Source organism: Anastrepha obliqua, chromosome 1 (genome assembly GCF_027943255.1).
Source record: "Anastrepha obliqua isolate idAnaObli1 chromosome 1, idAnaObli1_1.0, whole genome shotgun sequence".
Classification (NCBI taxonomy): Eukaryota; Metazoa; Arthropoda; class Insecta; order Diptera; family Tephritidae; genus Anastrepha; species Anastrepha obliqua.
In genome coordinates this window covers 172,548,156-172,568,644 of record NC_072892.1, presented here as the reverse complement: position 1 = coordinate 172,568,644, position 20,489 = coordinate 172,548,156, and the positions used below count along the sequence as shown (strand labels likewise).

Below are 20,489 nucleotides of genomic sequence, written 5' to 3'. Positions count from 1 at the left end.
CGACTCTAATTTAAGTTCTACTATTTTTGCTTTAACTACAAATTAGTTATTTTCATGTGTTTTCGCGCGGTGAATTTGTTTTGTTTTCTGTGTTTTTTTGCTTATTTCTTTTTTCTTTGGTAGTTTTTTTTCCATGTCTGCGAATACTTCCGATGTGCATTCGCCAGTTGAATACGCGCAGACTCAAGCTGTGAAGGCGGAGTCAACAAAACAGAAAAAAAATATAGTAATGAATAATTATAATTATAAAATAATAAAAGCAAAAAATAAAATAAAAAATATATATAAATAAAATTAAAAAATATAAAAAAGAATATAAATGACAATAAAATATAAGCAAATAAAAATAATAATAATTAAATAAAAAATGCAAAAATTAACCAAAAAGTTAAAATAAAAAAAATTAATGAATAAAAAAAACATTTAAATAAAAATAAAAAAAAAAGAAAAAAAAAATATAAATAAAATAAAAAAAGTCGTATGGCGCTATGGAAAGAACGGTGGTTTGACCACGTCTCTATTTTGCACACTCTGAACAGTCAGAAACAAGAAATATACTATTCTATTCCTAGACTTACCTTCGACAAACTCTTCAAGACAAGTATACCGTCAAGAAGAGAGTGGCAGACACCAAGGCCATGGAGAAGGGGGAAATTACATTTTATAGATGGTCCAAGCTAGACGATAAGGTTGGCTATGGAGTATTTTCGAAGGAATTAGTACTGGGGAACTATGTGTTCGACTACCAGACTACTTCAGCGTCTATCAGGCAGAGGTTCTAGCTATATATAAAAGAAGTGGCTACATATCTAAATACGCATGCCATAACAAAAACGACTATAAATATATTTTCGGATAGCCAGGCGGCTATTAAATCAATGAATGTGGCTATATTAAGATCGAAGGTTGCACAGGAATGCCGGGCAGCGCTAAATGATATTAGCGTCGTATTCGAGGTCAGCCTTATTTGGGTTCCGGGGCGCAGGGATATTGAGAGAAACTGTTAAGTCGATGAGCTAGCTAGGAAAGGTACTGTTCTAAACTGCTCAGTGACAAAAGTACCAATAAAAATAATAAAATAAAAGACAACATTATCCAAGAGGCCAATAGGTCATGGAAAGATGAAGATACTTGCGTATCAGCTAGGCTACTATGGCCGCAAATAAACAAGAAAAGAACAAAAGAATTGCTTAGCCTCTCAAGAGATGATATCTCGAAGGTCGTGGCTTGTTTAACCGGTCATTTGGCTATTTGGCAGGAATTCCTTAAGACTAGGAGTATTCTCCCATGAATATTGCAAAAGTTGTAGAGATTAGGAAGAAGAAGAAACAGTTGAACACTTCCTTTGCAATTTTCCAGCCTTAGCTATAATCAGAGCAGGTTGTCTAGGTAAACATTTTTTCAATTGTCTTACAAAACCGTCTGGCGCGGGGATTATACCAATCCTGCGCTTCATAAAAGCCACAAAATGGTTTTATGAAAATAAATAAACAAGGTTCCCGTGTCTCAAGGTTCAGTGGTATCACAACGGACCTGTAAGGTCTAAGTCATACGAACCGACTACCACCATAACCTAACCTAAGTATAAATTAAAAAAAATAAAAAATATTTAAACAAATAAATATATTAAAAAATAAACAAATAAATATATTAAAAAATAATAAAATAAAAATGAAATAAAATAAATGTAAAAAATTTAAATAAAAATACAAATAAATAAACTTAAAAAAAATAAAACAAATAAATTGAAAAATATCAAGAAAAAAAAAATTTTTTAAAAATTGCCTCTCTTGGGTGTCTAACGCTTAACACTCGTATGCTTGTCATTGAGCGTTTACTTATATTTTTACATGGGCTTAAAAAATTTGATAAATGCTTAACAATATTTAAATATTATTTGTGAACTCGGACCATAATTGCTTTTGGAGTGCTGCAATGTGGGCTATAAGATGTTTTTTGCTGTCCGTTGCGTGCTACAAATGCCACTTATTTGTTGTTTCTTTAACTGAGAATGGGCGCCAGTTTAGTGGCGTTGAACTTTCTACATACATTTCATTATAAGTATAAAATAAAAAAAAATTATATATATATAAACTTTGTCTTGCATTTAACCTTGAGTAGTGTTTAAACTTGTCTTATACTTTTTTACCTCAAATTTCTTACTAAAGCATTTTTTCTTGTTTATTTGCAGGTGAGTTGCTTGTGACTACTAAGCTTGTCGGCTATGCGTGAGTGATCAATTAAATGCGGATTTAATTTTTTTCACTTTTGTTTTTCTTTTGCCATACATAGACTCCTCCCGTTGTTTTCTTTTTTTACTTTTTACTTTTTATTTTAATTATATTTTTTTAAATTTACTATTTCACTCTTTTTATAGTATTTAATTACTTCTGTTTGTTTTGGTTTTTTTGTTTCTTTTGCTGATAGAGATCAATTATATGCTTTATAACCGTTAACTATTCTAAATTGCGTGAACTTCCGTTGAATAAACTTTAAAGATAACAAATCCCCTATGGTTTCTCTTTACTTCAGTGGTTTTATGGCCGGAGATGATCATCTCGGGTAGGTTTAATAATCGAGTGCGTAAACTCAGAGCGCAGCTTATACTGAGGTGTGGTAGCAGCTCACAGATAGGCGAAGTTGTTTGATTATGCCTTCAATAACATTAATAATAATAATAACAAATTAAACGACTGCACTTTTCCCGTCCAACCCACGCGGAATTATTGCAGTCTGCATGACTTGCGACCATGAAGGGCAAGAGTTTTTTAAACAATTAGCTTTAAAATTGTTCAGCTATTGAAAAAAATCATCGGCCGAGTAAAAAGTTAGTGGCATCCCATGATTCCATAATACAAGATTCTGTATTCAGTGACAACTGAAATTTGACACTTCTTAACCTATTGTTGGATTTTGGAAGTAGAGAGAAAGGGGAAGAATGTGGTCGCCGTCTGCGAAAATTATAGTAGAAAGGTAGTAGAAATAGTACACAAGGTAAAATATATATTTGCAAGTGTTTCAATAGAAAGGTTGAGGAAAATATATAAAAATATGCATCGTTAATTTAACTGAAGTGATCATTATCAGTGCTACAACTGAAATATCTCTCAAAACTAAAGTGAAACTAGTTCGATTCTTAATGATGTAATTCTAGATGTAATATTGTTTCTTGTGTATAATAATTTAAATTTCGTTAGTATTTTATTCGAATAAATTTGTTTAGTTATAGTGGAAATTGTTTAGAGAAAAACCACTTTTATTGCTTAAAAGAGGCGCTTCAAGATGATAACGCATCACGGATATTATTTTAGCTGTCAAAGTCATAAAAATCGATGGTTCAAATTACTTCCGTTAGACTCCATACAAACAAAATTATCTAGTGCAAACGAAATGTATTTAATTTACAATATATTGAAATCACTGTATTACAAACTAAGCGAAATTTAAAATTATTAAATTGGATATTATCTTGAATCTTCACTCCGTATAGCTTTCAATATCAATCTCCGCCTCGTTGTCGAATTCGGCCACTGCATCATCGTTCCCCTTCAATTTAATTAAGAACATTTCATCGTCATCCTCAGCTATAGCATTTTCTCTCAGTTCCCGTTAACACTTCACGTATAATAGTTTTCAACGCTCTTTTGCAGCATTTGAAAGAATTTTATAATATTAGCCAAGTAATCGAAAGTCATATGAAAATAACACTCTTACTACATGCGATTAAGCGGGTCGTATTTTTGTGATAAGCTTTCCTGCAACGATAATAATGCGTGGTGCTGCAGTAAATCACTTTTATTGCCATGTGCGGATAATAAACTGTAACACCAATTCAAGTAGAATTGCAGCCGCGAACGATGACTTTCAGCAAGGAATGCGCAAAAGTATTGGGCAGCGTCGCACAAATCAGTTTTACTGCATAACTAGAAGTAGGAGTTATTGTAAGATCTATTTTTTGAACAAATTAATTCGAAATTACTATCTTTATATAGTAAAGCGTTTTTCAATAGGTGCGCTTCAACTTTTTTCCGATAGGGAGGGCGAACGACGCAATATTTTTTATTTTTCGCTTGTCATTTGTAAACTTCATTAGTATACATTTCATCATGGAACGCTACACACTTGAGCAACGCTTGCAAATCATTGAATTTTATTATAAAAATGCGTGTTCTGTTAAGAAAGTTTAAAGTCGAAAAATCATCTTCAGTGATGAAGCTCACTTTTGGCTCAATGGCTTTGTCAACAAGCAAAATATGCGTTACTGGGCAGAAAGCAATCCACACGTGATTCATGAGGCACCGTTGCATCCCGAAAAAATCACTGTTTGGTGCGGTTTACATGCCGGCGGCGTAATTGGCCCATATTTTTTCGTTGACGAAAACGATCGCCACGTTACTGTGAATGGAAATCGATACCGCGACATGATAAACGATTATTTTTGGCCGCAATTGAATGGTATGGACTTAGACGACATGTGGTTTCAACAGGACGGGGCCACAAGCCACACAGCACACGCTACAATTGATTTGTTGAAGAGTAAGTTCGATGAGCGCATTATTTCCAGAAATGAACCGGTCGAATGGCCGCCGCGCTCGTTTGATTTGACGCCTCTAGACTATTTTCTTTGGGGTTATGTGAAGTCATTGGTCTACAGTAACAAGCCGGCGACGATTTGTGAGCTCAGAGCCAATATTGAACGCAAAATTTCTGGAATTTCGGCCGATTTATGCAAAAGAGTGGTCGAAAATTGGGTTCAACGGTTGGACTTCGTAAAACGTGCACGCGGTGGTCATGCCAAAGAAATCGAATTTCATACTTAAATGTATATGTTTAAACTCGATAATAAAAAAAAAATTAGTTCAAAAAGTCAAACCGTTTGTGTTTTATTCAAAAAAAAAGTTGAAGCGCTCTTACTGAAAAACGCTTTATTTTCTCTAGAACTATATATATATAAAATATGGTTCATTTAGTTTTAGCGATATAGCAAATGTCTTAGAAAAATCATTTTTATCTGCAGAGTCTCGAATAGCTTTCCGCGTCACCTTCAAAGATAAATGAAAAGAAACTGAAACAACATTTGCAATTACGCTTAAAATTTACATAGCTTTTTCCTTATTTCACTACATTATTTACTTTATTCCTTTATCCAAGCAAGCTTGTATTATTGAATTAAGGTGAAATACCATCGTCAATCATTTATTGAGAGAGGATAATATCGTTCATTTAACGGCCAATATCTTATTGATCGAGCCTGATACCCCGATGGTGCCGAAATGAGAGTTAAATCATTCATTTTTCATTTAGTTCGTACTTTGTTTGACATCGTTTTAAATAGAAGTTTAAAGTTCCTTTTGATATTCGAGAGTTAAAATTAAGGTTAACTTTAGCCTGAAGAAAACGGTTGGAAATGGGCTGTGTGAGCAATTTAATCATACAGGGTTTGATTAAAAAGTAATGAGCCTTATTTTTTTTAAGCAATTTTATTAAACCTTTTGGCTTATGCAACTAATATTCTTCAAAATAGGACCCTTGAGTGTTAATCGGCTGTCACAGTTTTTTTTGGATCGCCTCGATGGAGTCGAAACGCCTCCCCTTCAGCTTTCTTTTCAGCGGGCACAAAAAGAAGTCCGGAGGGGACAGGTCTGGGCTGTAGGGTTGGTGGGGAAGCATTGGAACCCCCATCTTGCCAAATGCAGTGGTGCAGAGGAAGGCTGTGTGTGCCGGCGCATTGTCGTGATGAAGTGATTTGAAGAGAATTGAAGTGATGAAAGGGCCTTCCTTGTACGACTTGTGCCACCGTTTTACCTGGTCACTGGACAGAGATTGGTCCCCGCAAGCCTCCTTGAGTAGACCAATGGTTTCGGTACTCGTTTTGTTTAGCTTTACGCAAAATTTCATCGAATAACGTTGCTCCAACGATCGCTGCATTTTCGCCACTGCAAAATCCTAACATACTTTTAAAACAGCTTTCACCCGCGGAGCGATGTTGACTGCACCGCTGTTGCCAGCGAACTGGGACCGGTTTCTAGTAGAAGGGGAAGGTCCAACGATCATTTTCCCCCACCAGCCGATTCAGTTGATCGCTTGGCAGACGCTCCGCGCGGGAAGACTCGTTACTTTTTAATCAAACCCTGTAAATCTCACTCCAAGCACTCCGCCTTACGACTAGTGGGTAGGTGGGAGATAATGTAGTGTAATTACGTCGCAGTATCGGTCTTACTAATATTGTACTAAGCGTTTTAGCAGCATTATCTTGAACATTACTTAATATTTATATACAAGTATACCTCTAACTTTATTAATTGTGGCGTTAAGATGAAAATGAAATCAAATTGTTCGGTGGCAGCCTCAGTTTGCTCACTGGTTATCTGATCGGCCATAATCTACTACGTTTTCATATACAGCAGATAGGTCCCCCTACTTAGACTTTGTCTTGAAGGCGATAAGATGTGGGGACACATTTTCTGTGACGTTCTGGTCTTGGGAGGCCCACGATTGACACATTTCAAATCTTATAAAGTCGAACCCAAGAGCAACAAGAACTCATCTACCAAAAACCTTCTAAGTATGCGGGTAGTTGTGATGTAAATTTTTTAAATATTTACTCCCAAATACTTAATACAAGTATACATATACTATGTATGTCCGGTATGTGCAGGTACCACGCACGATAGAAATTCCAATTCGGGAAGAAAAAATTGTTCATAAATACAGAAAAAGGAAGGAGACGTCCATAAAGTTCGGAAATACTGTTCTAGATGTTATGATGAAAATTAAATATTATTTGCATGTAAGAAAGCCGAAAATGTAACAAAAAAGTTGTCATATTTTGTTACATGTGAAAATCTCAGCCAAACTTTTGCTTCGAATGTTTCAATAAAGCTTATTAAAAGTATATTTTACTGCACTTATTCAGGTTACATCTACAATTTTCAATTCGAACGCGCCATAGTACGATATTGGCAAGGCTTGACTCAAGTATTTTTCCTACTTTCTTAAGTATTGTTGTATCCATCCGGCCAGAATGAACTTCTTTTCGTCACTAAATACTACTTTTTTCCATATACCGGTATCGTTATTTGTAACAGAACTCCAAGCCATGTGGTCCCTTGCAAAATCGAGGCGGTTTTTTTTTTGTAATTTTTTATGCCTCAGATGTGGCGCTTTTAGAACAGCCCTTTGAGCGGTGGATTTGCTGGCTGTAATATTTGCCATTTCTTTAGTTGTTTTATGTTGGTTTGCAATACTAAGAATTTTGCGATTATCCTGCGGTGTCAAAGCCATCGCAGCTCTGCTATTGTAATTCTTACCATAGGAGTCGCCCTGTTCAGTTCATTTAAACAGTTGCATTATCTTATTCTTTTTAACGTGTTGTTCGCCGCTCGTTCATTTACGCTGTACGGAAGACTATCGGAATTTTTTGGATTGTCAACTTTTTATCTAAATAAATTAGTTTATCAACGGATTTAATTGTGAAACTTAAGTGCTTCCCAAAGCAGGGAAAGCGCCGCAACACACCCTGTTTCACGTTTGGACTTCAACCAATCTTTTTGCCAATTTGGTGATATGGCAGTCCCTCTGAGGTCAACATACCGATTTGACCTTTTTCGCGATCTGTTAAACCTTTCTGCTTTCCCATTTTATTAGAATTAAGAAGTTTTCTACCAAACGCAATGAATGCTTAAAAAAAATCCTTTTTCACAGCTCTAATGCGCAAATAATGTAGGCTAACTGAGCGCCTCTATTCAAGTGAAGCGATAAATCGGGCACAATATTACAACTGCTGAAGTTTCTCTACTTCGAAACACCGTTAGATAGGATAATATTTTGATGCACGTTTATTTTCGAGCAAAGTACAGCATTCACTTGAATTATCAGAAAACATTGGATTACTAAATAAAGTACGGTGGCTTTTCATCCATAAAAATTATTGCTTCTATTCAAGCAAACCGGACTGTGTGTTGCCAATAACTATAACAAAAAAAATAATGTTATTCCATTGCTTTTTAAAACATCTGGTCTGAAAATATACAAAATGTAATCCCTAAATAAATGGTAGGAATGCTAATACTTGGTAGCACTGGCCTAAGCCTGCCGCTTGTGAGCTAAGCGGCTATAAACAAAGTCGCTTGATAACACTGTGTGACAAAAAAAAAAAATGAAATATACTTTTATGGAGACCTAGCACAACTTGTGGCTATAGAAAAACTAAGAAAAATGGTATAGGAGAAATTTCCAATACACCCCCAAAATCTTATTTTATGGCCATAAAACCGTTTTCAAGTAGGTTGATGTGAAGAATAACTCCTAACTTCGCCAATTTCCATCCGATTTCGAATTTGCTTTTTTAGTTCGAAAGAACAAAAACAAGCCTTTTTGACAGTGTGTTGACATTTTTTCTGAAATGACAACTGACGAGACTGTAGACGGAAGTATTTGGAATTTTTTTATTTTTTCTCTATTTTTTCAACTTTGACATAATTTTTACGATATTATCCGATATTGAGGATTTTTTTTAGTACCCCACTGTTATAGTAAATTTAATTTTGCGTCAAATGAGCTATATTTGACTGTAATTGAGTTAAAATTAATAGAGTTGTGTGAGTTAAGATTTTTTTTTTTGTTTTTACTAATTTGGTATGTAGGTATAGCTTCGCTAAATGGGAATAAGGGCGTGTTTTGATACGTTATTATAGATACGTAATATTTATTGGAGTGTATATGTATACATAAGAGTACACTGTACTGCATACAACAGAACTGGTTAGAACTTACCAAAATATCTGACATATTATAGCACATTTTTTTTCAATAGAAATATGAAAAAGCTCCCAAGTGTACCAAAGTTCACACTGTGCATTGATTAACAAGAAGTTTGTTATTATAATTTAACCCTATTAAAACGTCAAAGTTTTATTGTTTGTTTCATTGAAATTCAAGAGATATAAATCAAAACGTTGCCAGAAAAGTCGAATTTCTCAATATTCTCCGATGATGTGGCATCCTCAGCCTTATCATAAACCAGATGATTGTTATTTTTGTAAAACGGTACGTCCGTACGGTCGTCATTATAAAACTCGAAAACACATAAAGTAGGCTGATGTTGCAACTGTTAAGAACCCCGTAGTCTTGGACGATATGATTGACTCAACCGCAGATCATGAACTGAAGGAAGTTCAACTCATTGCTGATGATGATCAAACTGATAACAATAAACCTGATGATGAAGAGTACTTTCCGTCTGGTTCTAAGTCTTCAGAACGACACATTGTATCAAATTCAGATTTTCAGGATCTTTCTCGTGATTTACTTCTATCGGGAAGATAATCTGAAACGCTCGCTTCTCGATTTAAACAATGGAGTTTAGTTGATGACGACTTAAGATGAATGATGATGATCGAATTTCTTACAGAGAAGTATTCAAAACTGATGAAGAGAATGACAAATGTACCGTACCATACTAAACTCCAAAGGGGCGTTTCCAATGCATTTTTAAGTTTGGAACCAGTTCCGTTGTGTACTGCACCGTACCGCACCGTACCATACCGTACAGTGCTGCACTGCACAATACTCCAATAAATATTATGTGTTTATAATGACACTTGTTATCATTTTCATGCTTCGAAACGAATACCAAATCTCGTAGTAAAAAAAAAAAAAAAATCTTAAAACCCACACAACTCTATTAATTTTAATTCAATTATATATATAATTCAAATATAGCTCATTTGACGCAAAATTAAATTTACTATAACAGTAATGTACTAAAAAAAATCCTCAATATCGGATAATATCGTAAAAATTATGTCAAAGTTGAAAAAATAGAGAAAAAATAAAAAAATTCCAAATACTTCCGTCTACAGTCTCGTCAGTTGTCATTTCAGAAAAAATGTCAACACACTGTCAAAAAGGCTTGTTTTTGTTCTTTCGAACTAAAAAAGCAAATTCGAAATCGGATGGAAATTGGCGAAGTTAGGAGTTATTCTTCACATCAACCTACTGAAAAACGGTTTTATGGCCATAAAATGAGATTTTGGGGGTGTATTGGAAATTTCTCCTATACCATTTTTCTTAGTTTTTCTATAGCCACAAGTTGTGCTAGGTCTCAATAAAAGTGTAATTTCACTGTCGCACAGTGTAATCGCTAAATTGTTGTTCCTGTCACATACAAAGGTTTTGCTTCACTGGCAGCGAGCAGAGAAGTGGTGAATCGGACACGATAGATGTCAGATTAGACATCATCACACTGATGTTGCCATTTTTTTTAAATTAATTTGGTGTACCGATGACGTCAGCGCTTGGCACCCAAACGACGGAGCTCAAAATGGCGCTCAAATAAGTTATTTTCAATAAAATGATGACTTATTAGTAATTATTAAATAGAAATAATTATAAAATTAAGTTTTTAAATTAAGATTTTTAATATATATTTTTTTCTATGATAAATGCAACACAATTTTTTTCATTATTTTTCAATATTTTCAAATACCAATACGTTTGCTTAAAATTTAATTTCACTTTAATACACCGTACATTTTTCATCAGGATTCATCTCCGCACCTGGCGTACATCCAAATTCGCGCGCAAACTCCACATTATTTGCCAACACTCCATTTACGTCGAAGAGTTCTTCGGTGTGTGTGCCCAAGGGCAAGAACGTCGGTGGCGGCTCACTCATGTATTTGGCATAGCAACGGGATTGCGCAAAACTGATGAAAAATAATTGTGTATTTGTAAAGTCAACACCGGGCAGAGTTTCACGCCTTAAAATTTCGCGATTGCTCGGATCCACCGACTCCAGCCATGCGAGATAGGCTTTGAAGGCCACATTTAAGCCCGCACTATCCGTCATTAGTTCACGCAATTTGCTGGTATTGTAGAATTCGTTTGGTATGTTGTATAAAAAGTTGCTGTACTGCATGCGATAGCACTCGGATATGTTATTGAATGCTTCCATAACCGATTCGTCACGTGTAATCTCAGTCTCTTCCTCATCGGGTATCATAGCGCCAACCAGCTCACGTGCAATGCGTTGACCGATTATGGCATACTTTAAAGATTTCGCATAGACATAATCATAGAAAGGTGGATGTAAAATACCCCAACCGGTAACGATGCCATTTTCCTCCAGCTTCATTTGTATATCCGTGTATTCGACGCTATTTTCATCTACCTCAGCATCGCCACCATAAAAACGTTGCTGCTCCTTGTAGCCCCGGTATTTCATGACGATATCTTGCATGAGCCAGAAATTTCTACGCTCCAGCGATGGCAGATCACGCAGATTGGCGTTTTTATTTTTGGGAAAAGACAGCGTTTCGTAGAGCATAAGTTTATTTTGAAAAATTCGACGCGCATTCTCGGGCAAACCATCTACATTCAAAGTCTCCCTCAATGCCTCCTTGATTGTGCCAAAAAGTTGCTCTAAATCGGCTTGAATCGCGCTACGATGATATGAAATGTTTGTGCTCGAATAATACAGCTGACCAATAAATTTAGGGAAGTAGCGCATGATGAGCTCTGTGCAATACGGTGCAGGCGGGTATTTGGCCTCATCGCGAGGAAAGTTGATGGCGGAGAGGGCGCGATACATTATGTAATTGGTCAGCGTTGGCTTGGGATTGTTGCGGGCAACACGCGCCAAATGTTGAAAATATCTCGGCGATTGCATAACAATCTCCACGTTTGCAGTGCTCGTATTCAGACTTATATCCAAATACTTTCCGAAATTGATTATATTGCCAAATTGTTTCGACAGATCTGACAAATCTCGTCCCTCGTAGACAATTCGCTCGGATTTGCTATCTTTCGACGGTGGCAACGATTCTTCTTCCCTCATAAACCTGCACAACTCGAACTCGAAACGTATAATATCGCCAGCTACGCGATCCGTTTCGTCGGCTCTTAGCGCCAACCAAGCTTGTAAATTCTTCGACACCTCCGTCTGCAATTGTTCGGAGATTGCATCGCGTTTGTCCGCATCCAGAGCGGAACCAGCGCTACACAAATTGCGCGGAATCAATGTCGTTTTCGGTTCAGTCAAAGATATGACAGCTCGGCCCTTTTTTTCAACGTCCATTCCAATTAGAAAGTCGAAACCGTAGTTGAGACGTAAGCGCGCGATTACTTGCACCCAATCGTAATTGATGTTCCAGTTGGTGACCGAAAGCAGAGGCATGCCGTTATATTCCTTAACAAAATTCATTAGGAAATTCTTCTGCATATCGGACGAACGCGCAACTGTCAAACAGGACATGTAGAATTCTTTAATTTTGCGTTTGTCTACATTGCGTTTACTGTTGGTCTTAGCATTGATTGCATCGAGCAGCCGTTGTACATCTGTTTGTACACGTTGAATCAGCTGTGTTTGGACTGAGATTAGCGCGTCACCCTCTTCAAGTTGTGGCTGATGTTCTGGCCATTTGCCGCATGCAAATTCGTAAAAGTTATTGCATGGATCGGCTAAGAGATTCATATATTTGAGTACCTCGGTTGCCTTAGCATTGCGTATGATTTTTCCTTCAATATCGCGGTTGCTCGCGTCACGTTGAGCCGCAACTTGAAATGCGAAACAACTCAAAGCGATTGCGCTGCTTAGAGCGACACACAAATGCAGCGATAACCGCACAAATCTCGGCATTTTGACGTAGCGAAACTAAAATCAGTACTGAATTGGCTGGAAAATCAAATATTGCTTTTAGAATTTTGCTGTGTACATCGTTTTCTTCTAACGCAAACATCACCTCGTTCGGCGATAAGCATTTGCACGCCTTACAAAGGGTGATCAGATTGGAAGTACTTTTCTCAATAGGGTTTGTTTGACAGATCATGCGTGACTACAGTCAAACTAAATACATAAATTTTTCATTATTCATTGACACTTCATAATGGAAAGATTTACGCCTCAACAACGTTTACAAATTGTACAACTTGTATTACGAAAATCACGGCGCTCCCAACTCATGGGGCTCAGCGATTAGGCTCATTTTTGGCTCAATGGCTAAGTCTAATAAGCAAATTACTGTATGTAGACTGAAGAGCAGCCCGTAGCCATCCTTCGAAAAAGATAGTTTGGTGTGGCCTATAGGCTAGAGGAATCATCGGCGCATATTTCTTCAAAGACGAAGCAGGCGCCAATGTAACAGTGAATGGCGAAGTCTATCGCGCCACGAAAAGCGACTTTTTGATGCAGGATGCCGGGTGCCGGAAATTGAAGTTCATGATCTCCACAACATTTACAACATTTGGTTCCCAACAAGATGGCGCTGATTGTCATACAGCCCTTGAAAGAATAGATTTACTGCGTCGTTGCTTTGGTGAGCAATTTATTTCTCGTCTCGGGCCAGTGGATTGCCCGCCAAGATCTTGTGATATCACACCTTTGGACTTTTATTTGTGGGGGTATGCAAAGTGTAAATGATTTGTGGATAAACCAGCTTCGATTGAGGCATTGGAAGCGAACATTACTAAAGTTATTCACGTGATGTCGTCCGAAGTCCTCCAGCGAGTCATTCAAAATCGGTGTTTACTGGTGGCCGAATTACCTCGCAGTTGCGGCCACCATTTGAATGGGATTGTCTTTAAAAAATAAATATCATGAATAGTTCCACACAAAAATAATAAAGATTGTCAATGAATTTGAATTTTCGTTCCTTTATTTCAATTTAAAATCCGATACCTATAAATTGATCACCCTTTACCTATCCCCCTATACATACACCCAAGGTCTAAATTAATCGCGTACGTGCTTCAGGAAGCAAAGGTCACAGTATTCACGATATTTTTGTTTACATTTGCACAAATGAAAAAATAACTCTGAATTATGCAAAAATATTAAACAAAAATTTCCAATCAAAAATTATTCATCAAATTGGAAATAGGAACAGATTTAGCCCCTATCTAGTATACTGGTCTTCGTAGTTTCTCGAGCTCCGTTGCGAAGCATAGGCCGAAAGCAAAATTTTTTCCATTTCGTTCCATTCCCTACGTGTGCTTTTACTTGCCATGAGTCCCTAGGTCTGCCTCGGTTGCGCTGACTCTGGAGTTTCCAGTCTAGTGCTTGCCTGCTGATCTCCGTGCCTCACTTGCGTAGTGTATGACCGAGCCACCTTTACTTGCGCCCTCTGATATAGTGTAAGTCGTCAGTCATCGCCGTCCCTACGTCTACCACGGGGAAAAAATAAAAACTTTCTTTATAAAATTTATGAAAATTAATAAAGCAAAAAAAAAAAAACAATTCTATAAAATATTAATGAAGATTAAAAAAAAAACAAAAAAAATTGGAAAAAAATAAAAACTTTCTTTATTAAATTAATGAAAATTAGAAAAGCAAAAAAAAGAACAATTATGTAAAAAATAAATAAAGATTAAAAAAACAAAAAGCAAATATATTCTTTATTAAAAAATTCTAAATTAAAAAAAAAAATCTTTAAAAAAATTAAAAAATTAAAAAAAAAATATTTCTTTAAAAAAAATGAAAATTAAAAACAATTTTTATAAAAAATGAATGAAAGTAAAAAAAAATTACAAAATAAATACTTTTTTTATAAAATTAATGAAAATTAAAAAAAAATATGTAAATAATTAATGAAGATAAAAAACAAAAAAAATGCTTTATAAATTAAAAAAATTAAAAAAAAAATTACATTTATTTATTGCACAATTTATTGCAATTTCTATAAAAAATTAATGAAAATAAAAAGAAAATCTATAAAAAGTTATGAAAATAAAAACAAAAACAAAAAAAAATGTATGTAAATAAAAAAACAAAAAAAAAAAATTATAAAAAAATTTATGAAAAATATAAAAAAATTGCTTTAAAAAATTAATGAAAATTAAAAAAACCGCAAACAAGGAAAGCTGTTAAAACGAATCAAAATATCACTTTTCTAATATTTTGTCCATAAGTGTGTACCGTTACGCGCCGATCTTACCTTTTAGTTCATATATCCCATTCAATATTGAACAGAAAAATTTTGAATTTGAAAATTTTTGGTTATACTTTTTCAGAAAATTGTACTTCAAGACATAACTCCTCAATCAAAGATAGTCCAGTAATAAAATTCTGAAATATTTCACAATATTGAACAATTTTTCATATCACAAAGTGCTAATTTGTAATCTCTTACCCATATTTTTATCGATTTGGTTCGTGTTTTCGCACTTAGTAAGTCTTTTTATTTATTTCTTTTCTTACTGCATTATTTTTAGTTTCACTTTCCTTACGACTAATTATATCCGTTGGTAGAAGCGCTGTGCAAAGTAGTTAAAATTAAAAAAAAAGAGAAAAAAAACACTGAAACGAAAGACAAATGCCTTAAAAAAGTGGCTGATAACAACCATAAACGAATTTCCCTTTCTAATACCTTAAGCACAAATATGCACAAACATACTCGTAAATCAGTAGAGATGCGTGCGTTTGATATTCCTTTACTTTCACTGCGACTAAATGTTTCCATTTTATAATTAAATCGACTGAGCGACTCTAATTTAAGTTCTACTATTTTTGCTTTAACTACAAATTAGTTATTTTCTCGTTTTCTCGTGCCGTGAATTTGTTTTGTTTTCTGTGTTTTTTTTGCTTATTTCTTTTTTCTTTGGTAGTTTTTTTTTCCATGTCTGCGAATACTTCCGACGTGCATTCGCCAGTTGAATACGCGCAGACTCAAGCTGTGAAGGCGGAGTCAACAAAATAGAAAAAAATATATTATTGTAATGAATAAAATTAATATTATAATGAATAAAAAATTCAAAAATTAACGAAAAAGGTAAAAAAAAAAATATATATAAAATAAAAATTAAAAATATAAATAAAAATAAAAAAATAATCTGTATATCAAAATATAAATAAACGTGGCCGCCGCCTCGGCGCTTAGCCTCAAAAGTATGGCGCTATGGAAAGAACGGTGGTTTGACCACGCCTCTATTTTGCACACTCTGAACAGTCAGAAACAAGAAATATACTATTCTATTCCTAGACTTACCTTCGACAAACTCTTCAAGACAAGTATACCGTCAAGAAGAGAGTGGCAGACACCAAGGCCACGGAGAAGCGGGAAATAACATTTTTATATAGATGGTTCCAAGGAATTAGTACTGGAACTATGTGTTCGACTACCAGACTACTGCAGCGTCTACATATCTAAATACGCACGCGGTAACAAAAACGACTATAAATACTACTGTGGGCAAAAAGTAAGGTGAATTTATTTGTCAAACTTCGCGGGATTAAAATTTCGCTCTAGTTATTTTTTTCATGAGTTGACAGCACTGTTAATAACATCTGGGCCAACTTTCATGTGAATGCCATTATCAGTAATATATTTACGCTTGTGTTTACCAAACGACCAAGAGTGCATTTTTCGATTTTTACATTGTCTGATTTGATTGAGCAGAGAAGTGCCATCAAATTTTGTTTGCGGAAACGTTTAGCATGCAGAAGGCATTTGGTGATTCGACCATGTCGCAGAAAAATGTTTATAAGTGGTGCAAAGACTTCAAAGAAGGTCGAGAACGTGTTGATGACTTGGAGCGCTCCGGACGATCATCGACGTCAACAGATGACCAACACGTTAATAAAGTGAAGGAGTTAGTGCTCAAAAATCGTCGGTTGACTGTTAAAGACCTTACAGATATGATCGGAATATCAGAAGGATCTGTGAAAACCATTTTGAAAGACCATTTGGGCCTACGAAAAGTCAAATCTCGTTTGGTAGCGAAAACTCTCAATTTCTTGGAAAAAAGTCGTCGCGTTGATGTATGTGAAACAATGCTTTCATACTATCAGGACAAGCTCGAATGCATCATTACGGGAGATGAGACTTGGATTTATGCTTACGACCCTGAAACAACCGACCAATCAAGCGAATATCGTGCTAAAGGCGAGGCCAGACCGAAAAGAGCACGTCAAAGTCGTTGAAAAATAAAGGTCATGATGACAGTTTCTTTCGATTTTCGATTTTCGTGGTGTGGTGCACTATGAATTCCTTCCACCTGGCCAAACTGTTAATAAGGAATATTATTTGAGCGTTATGCGTCGTTTACGTGAAGCAATTCGTCTAAAAAGACCAGAATTATGGGCCAACAACTCTTGGTTTTTGCATCACGATAATGCACCGTCTCACACTGCACTCGTTCTTCGTGACCAATTCGCTAAAAATTCCACGCATATCGTTCCGCAACCACCGTATTCGCCTGATTTGGCTCCGTGTGACTTCTGGCTATCCCCAAAACTCAAGAGACCACTCCGGGGAACGCGTTTCGAGTCGATTGAGGAGCTGAGTGAGCTGAATCGAAGAAGGTGCTGATGGCTATACCGGAAATGGACTATTTGGCATGTTTCGGGAATTGGAAAAATCGTTGGCATAAGTGTATTTCATCGAGAGGGGATTACTTTGAAGGGGATGAAATTGATTTACAAGAAAAAATAAAGATTTTTCATTTTACAACCAAATTCACCTTACTTTTTGCTCACAGTAGTATATTATCGGATAGCCAGCCGGCCATCAAATCAATGAATGTGGCTATACTAAGATCGAAGGTTGCACAGGAATGCCGGGCAGCTCTAAATGATATTAGTGACGTATTCAAGGTCAGCCTTATTTGGGTTCCGGGATACAGAGGTATTGAGGGAAACTGTAGAGTGGATGAGCTAGCCAGAAAAGGTACTGCTCTTCAACTGTTTCGTGATAAAAGTACCATTGGAATACCTTTGCCCACGAGTAAATTAATAATAAAAAACCACATTACCCAAGAGGCCAATAGGTCATGGAAAAATGAAGGATACATGCGTAACAGCTAGGCTACTATGGCCGCAAATAAACAAGAGAAGGTCAAAAGAATTGCTTAGCCTCTCAAGAGATGATATTTCGAAGGTCGTGACTTGTGTCACCGGTTATTGGCTTTTGGCAGGCATTCCTTGAGACTAGAAGTATTCTCCCATGAATATTGCAAAAGTTGTAGAGATTAGGAAGAAGAAGAAACAGTTGAACACTTCCTTTGCAATTGTCCAGCCTTAGCTATAATCAGAGCAGGTTGTCTAGGTAAACATTTTTTCAATTGTCTTACAAAACCGTCTGGCGCGGGGATTATACCAATCCTGCGCTTCATAAAAGCCACAAAATGGTTTTATGAAAATAAATAAACAAAGTTCCCGTGTCCCAAGGTTCAGTGGTATCACAACGGACCTGTAAGGTCTAAGTCATACGAACCGACTACCACCATAACCTAACCTAAGTACAAATTTAAAAATTTAAAAAATACCAAAACAAAAAAATTTTTTTAAAATAAATAAATAAAATAAAATGAATGTAAAAAATTTAAATAAAAATAAAAATAAATAAATTAAAAAAAATAAAAATAAAACAAATAAATTGAAAAATATCAATAAAAATTAAAAAAAAAAATTGTCTTTCCTGAGTGTCTAACGCGTAACGCTCGTATGATTGACATTGAGCGTTTACTTATATTCTTACACGGGCTTAAAAAATTTGATAAATGGTTAACATTATTTAAACGTCAGGTATTTCTGAACTCGGACCATAATTGCTTTTGGAGTGGTGCAATGTGGGCTATAAGATGTTTTTTGATGTCCGTTGTGTGCTACAAATGCCACGTATTTGTTGTTTCTTTGGCTGAGAATGGGCGCCAGTTCAGTGGCGTTGAACTTTCTACATACATTTCATTATAAGTATAAAATAAAAAAAAATATATATATATTATATATAAACTTTGTCTTGCATTTAACCTTGAGTAGTGTTTAAACTTGTCTTACACTTTTTTACCTCAAATTTCTTACTAAAGCATTTTTTCTTGTTTATTTGCAGGTGAGTTGCTTGTGACTACTAAGCTTGTCGGCTATGCGTGAGTGATCAATTAAAGGCGGATTTAATTTTTTTTTCAGTTTTGTGTTTCTTTTGCCATACATAGACTCCTCCCGTTGTTTTCTTTTTTTACTTTTTATTTTAATTATATTTTTTAAAATTTACTATTTCACTCTTTTTATAGTATTTAATTACTTCTGTTTGTTTGTTGATTTTGTTCTTGTTGTTTTGCTAATAGAGATCAGTTAAAATTATATGCTTTATAACCGTTAACTATTCTAAATTGCGTGAACTTCCGTTCAATAAACTTTAAAGATAACAAAACCCCAATGGTTTTTCTTTACTTCAGTGGTTTTATGGCCGGAGATGGTCATCTTGGGTAGGTTTAATAATCGAGTGCGTAAACTACTCAGAGCGCAGTAGATACTGAGGTGTGGTAGCAGCTCACAGATAGGCGAAGTTGTTTGATTATGCCTTCAATAACATTAATAATAATAATAACAAATTAAACGACTGCACTTTTTCCGTCCAACCCACGCGGAATTATTGCAGTCTGCATTGATTTTTTGAACAATTAGCTCTAAAATTGGTCAGGTATTGAAAAAAATCATCGGCCGTATAAAAAGTTAGTGGAATACCATCGTCAATCATTTATTGAGAGAGTATCGTTCTTTTAACGCCCAATACACGATGGCCTGTTAGAAAGTCCGTGGAAAAACAAAAACTACTTAATTGTTTGGGGTAAACCTTTTTTTATTTTCGGCATATTCTCTTTTAGGCTTATACACTTCATCCAATGCTCTTCTAGTTTGTTGGTCCCTTCCGAGTAATAGGATTTGTCCAAATCAGCAAAATAGCCATTCGTGTCTGCAATCACCTGCTCGTTTGAATGAAATCTTTGTCCCGCCAGCCATTCTTCGAATATATTTTAATTAATTGTGCGCCCATAACTGTTGAGGTGTAAGCTGTTGCGTTGTCGCGATGGAAAAAGAGTTTTTGTGAAAATAACTCGACTTCCTCGATTCAAACGAATGCCAAACACAAAGAATTATACTGATCTATCTGAAATTTGGTGTATGTTCTTCCCAGAGATGCTACTAACTAAGCATAACCTCGATACGCGCCACTAGTGCAATTTTTATGACTGTGCACGGACTTTTCAAACAACCCTCAACGATAACGCTGAAATGAGAGTTAAATCACGCATTTTAGTTCGTAGTTTGTTTTACATCGTTTTAAATAGAAGCTTAAAGTTACTTGATTTTGGAGAGTGGAAAATAAGGTTAACTTCTGTCAGAAAAAAAGGGCTAGGAATGGGCTGTGTGAGCAGTTTAATCAAAAATCCCACTCCAAACAGTTTTCTAAGACTAGCAAGAGTTGGAATATTGATGAGCTTTAAACGACTATTGTAAGGGTAGGTGGGTAGGTAAATGGATATATTCCATGTTCTCTGAGAGGCTACTAACCGCTGGTGAGAACAGTGATGAACTAATTACCAATAGGGCCAAGCCAGGATGCCTCCAAGGGATGTTCTGTTGTGGTGCTTCGTCGTAGATTCTAACGTCGTCTTTGCTAACGGAGATGCAGGAATTCGGACTTCATGTCCACGCAAATGCGGACGATGTCTGTGCGCTAATATCAGAAAAATCCTTAAGAAGACTGTATATG

At 35.7% G+C, this 20,489-nt stretch overlaps 2 protein-coding genes across 2 annotated transcripts in view; one reads left to right on the top strand and one right to left on the bottom strand.

Annotated features, from left to right (window-relative positions):
* LOC129241070 (ubiquitin carboxyl-terminal hydrolase 46) overlaps positions 1-20,489 on the top strand; it is a 104,495-nt gene that overhangs the window by 46,671 nt on the left and 37,335 nt on the right. The gene's annotated exons all lie outside the window — the stretch shown is intronic.
* On the bottom strand, positions 10,398-12,655 carry LOC129241063 (endothelin-converting enzyme homolog). Its single transcript, XM_054877214.1, has one exon. The coding sequence runs from the start codon at positions 12,638-12,640 to the stop codon at positions 10,520-10,522; it is 2,121 nt and encodes a 706-aa protein (XP_054733189.1). The 5' UTR covers positions 12,641-12,655; the 3' UTR covers positions 10,398-10,519.

What these genes read in the sequence shown, in the direction of transcription:
- LOC129241063 (XM_054877214.1), bottom strand. Translation starts at nt 12,640, where the DNA reads ATGCCGAGATTTGTGCGGTTATCGCTGCATTTGTGTGTCGCTCTAAGC.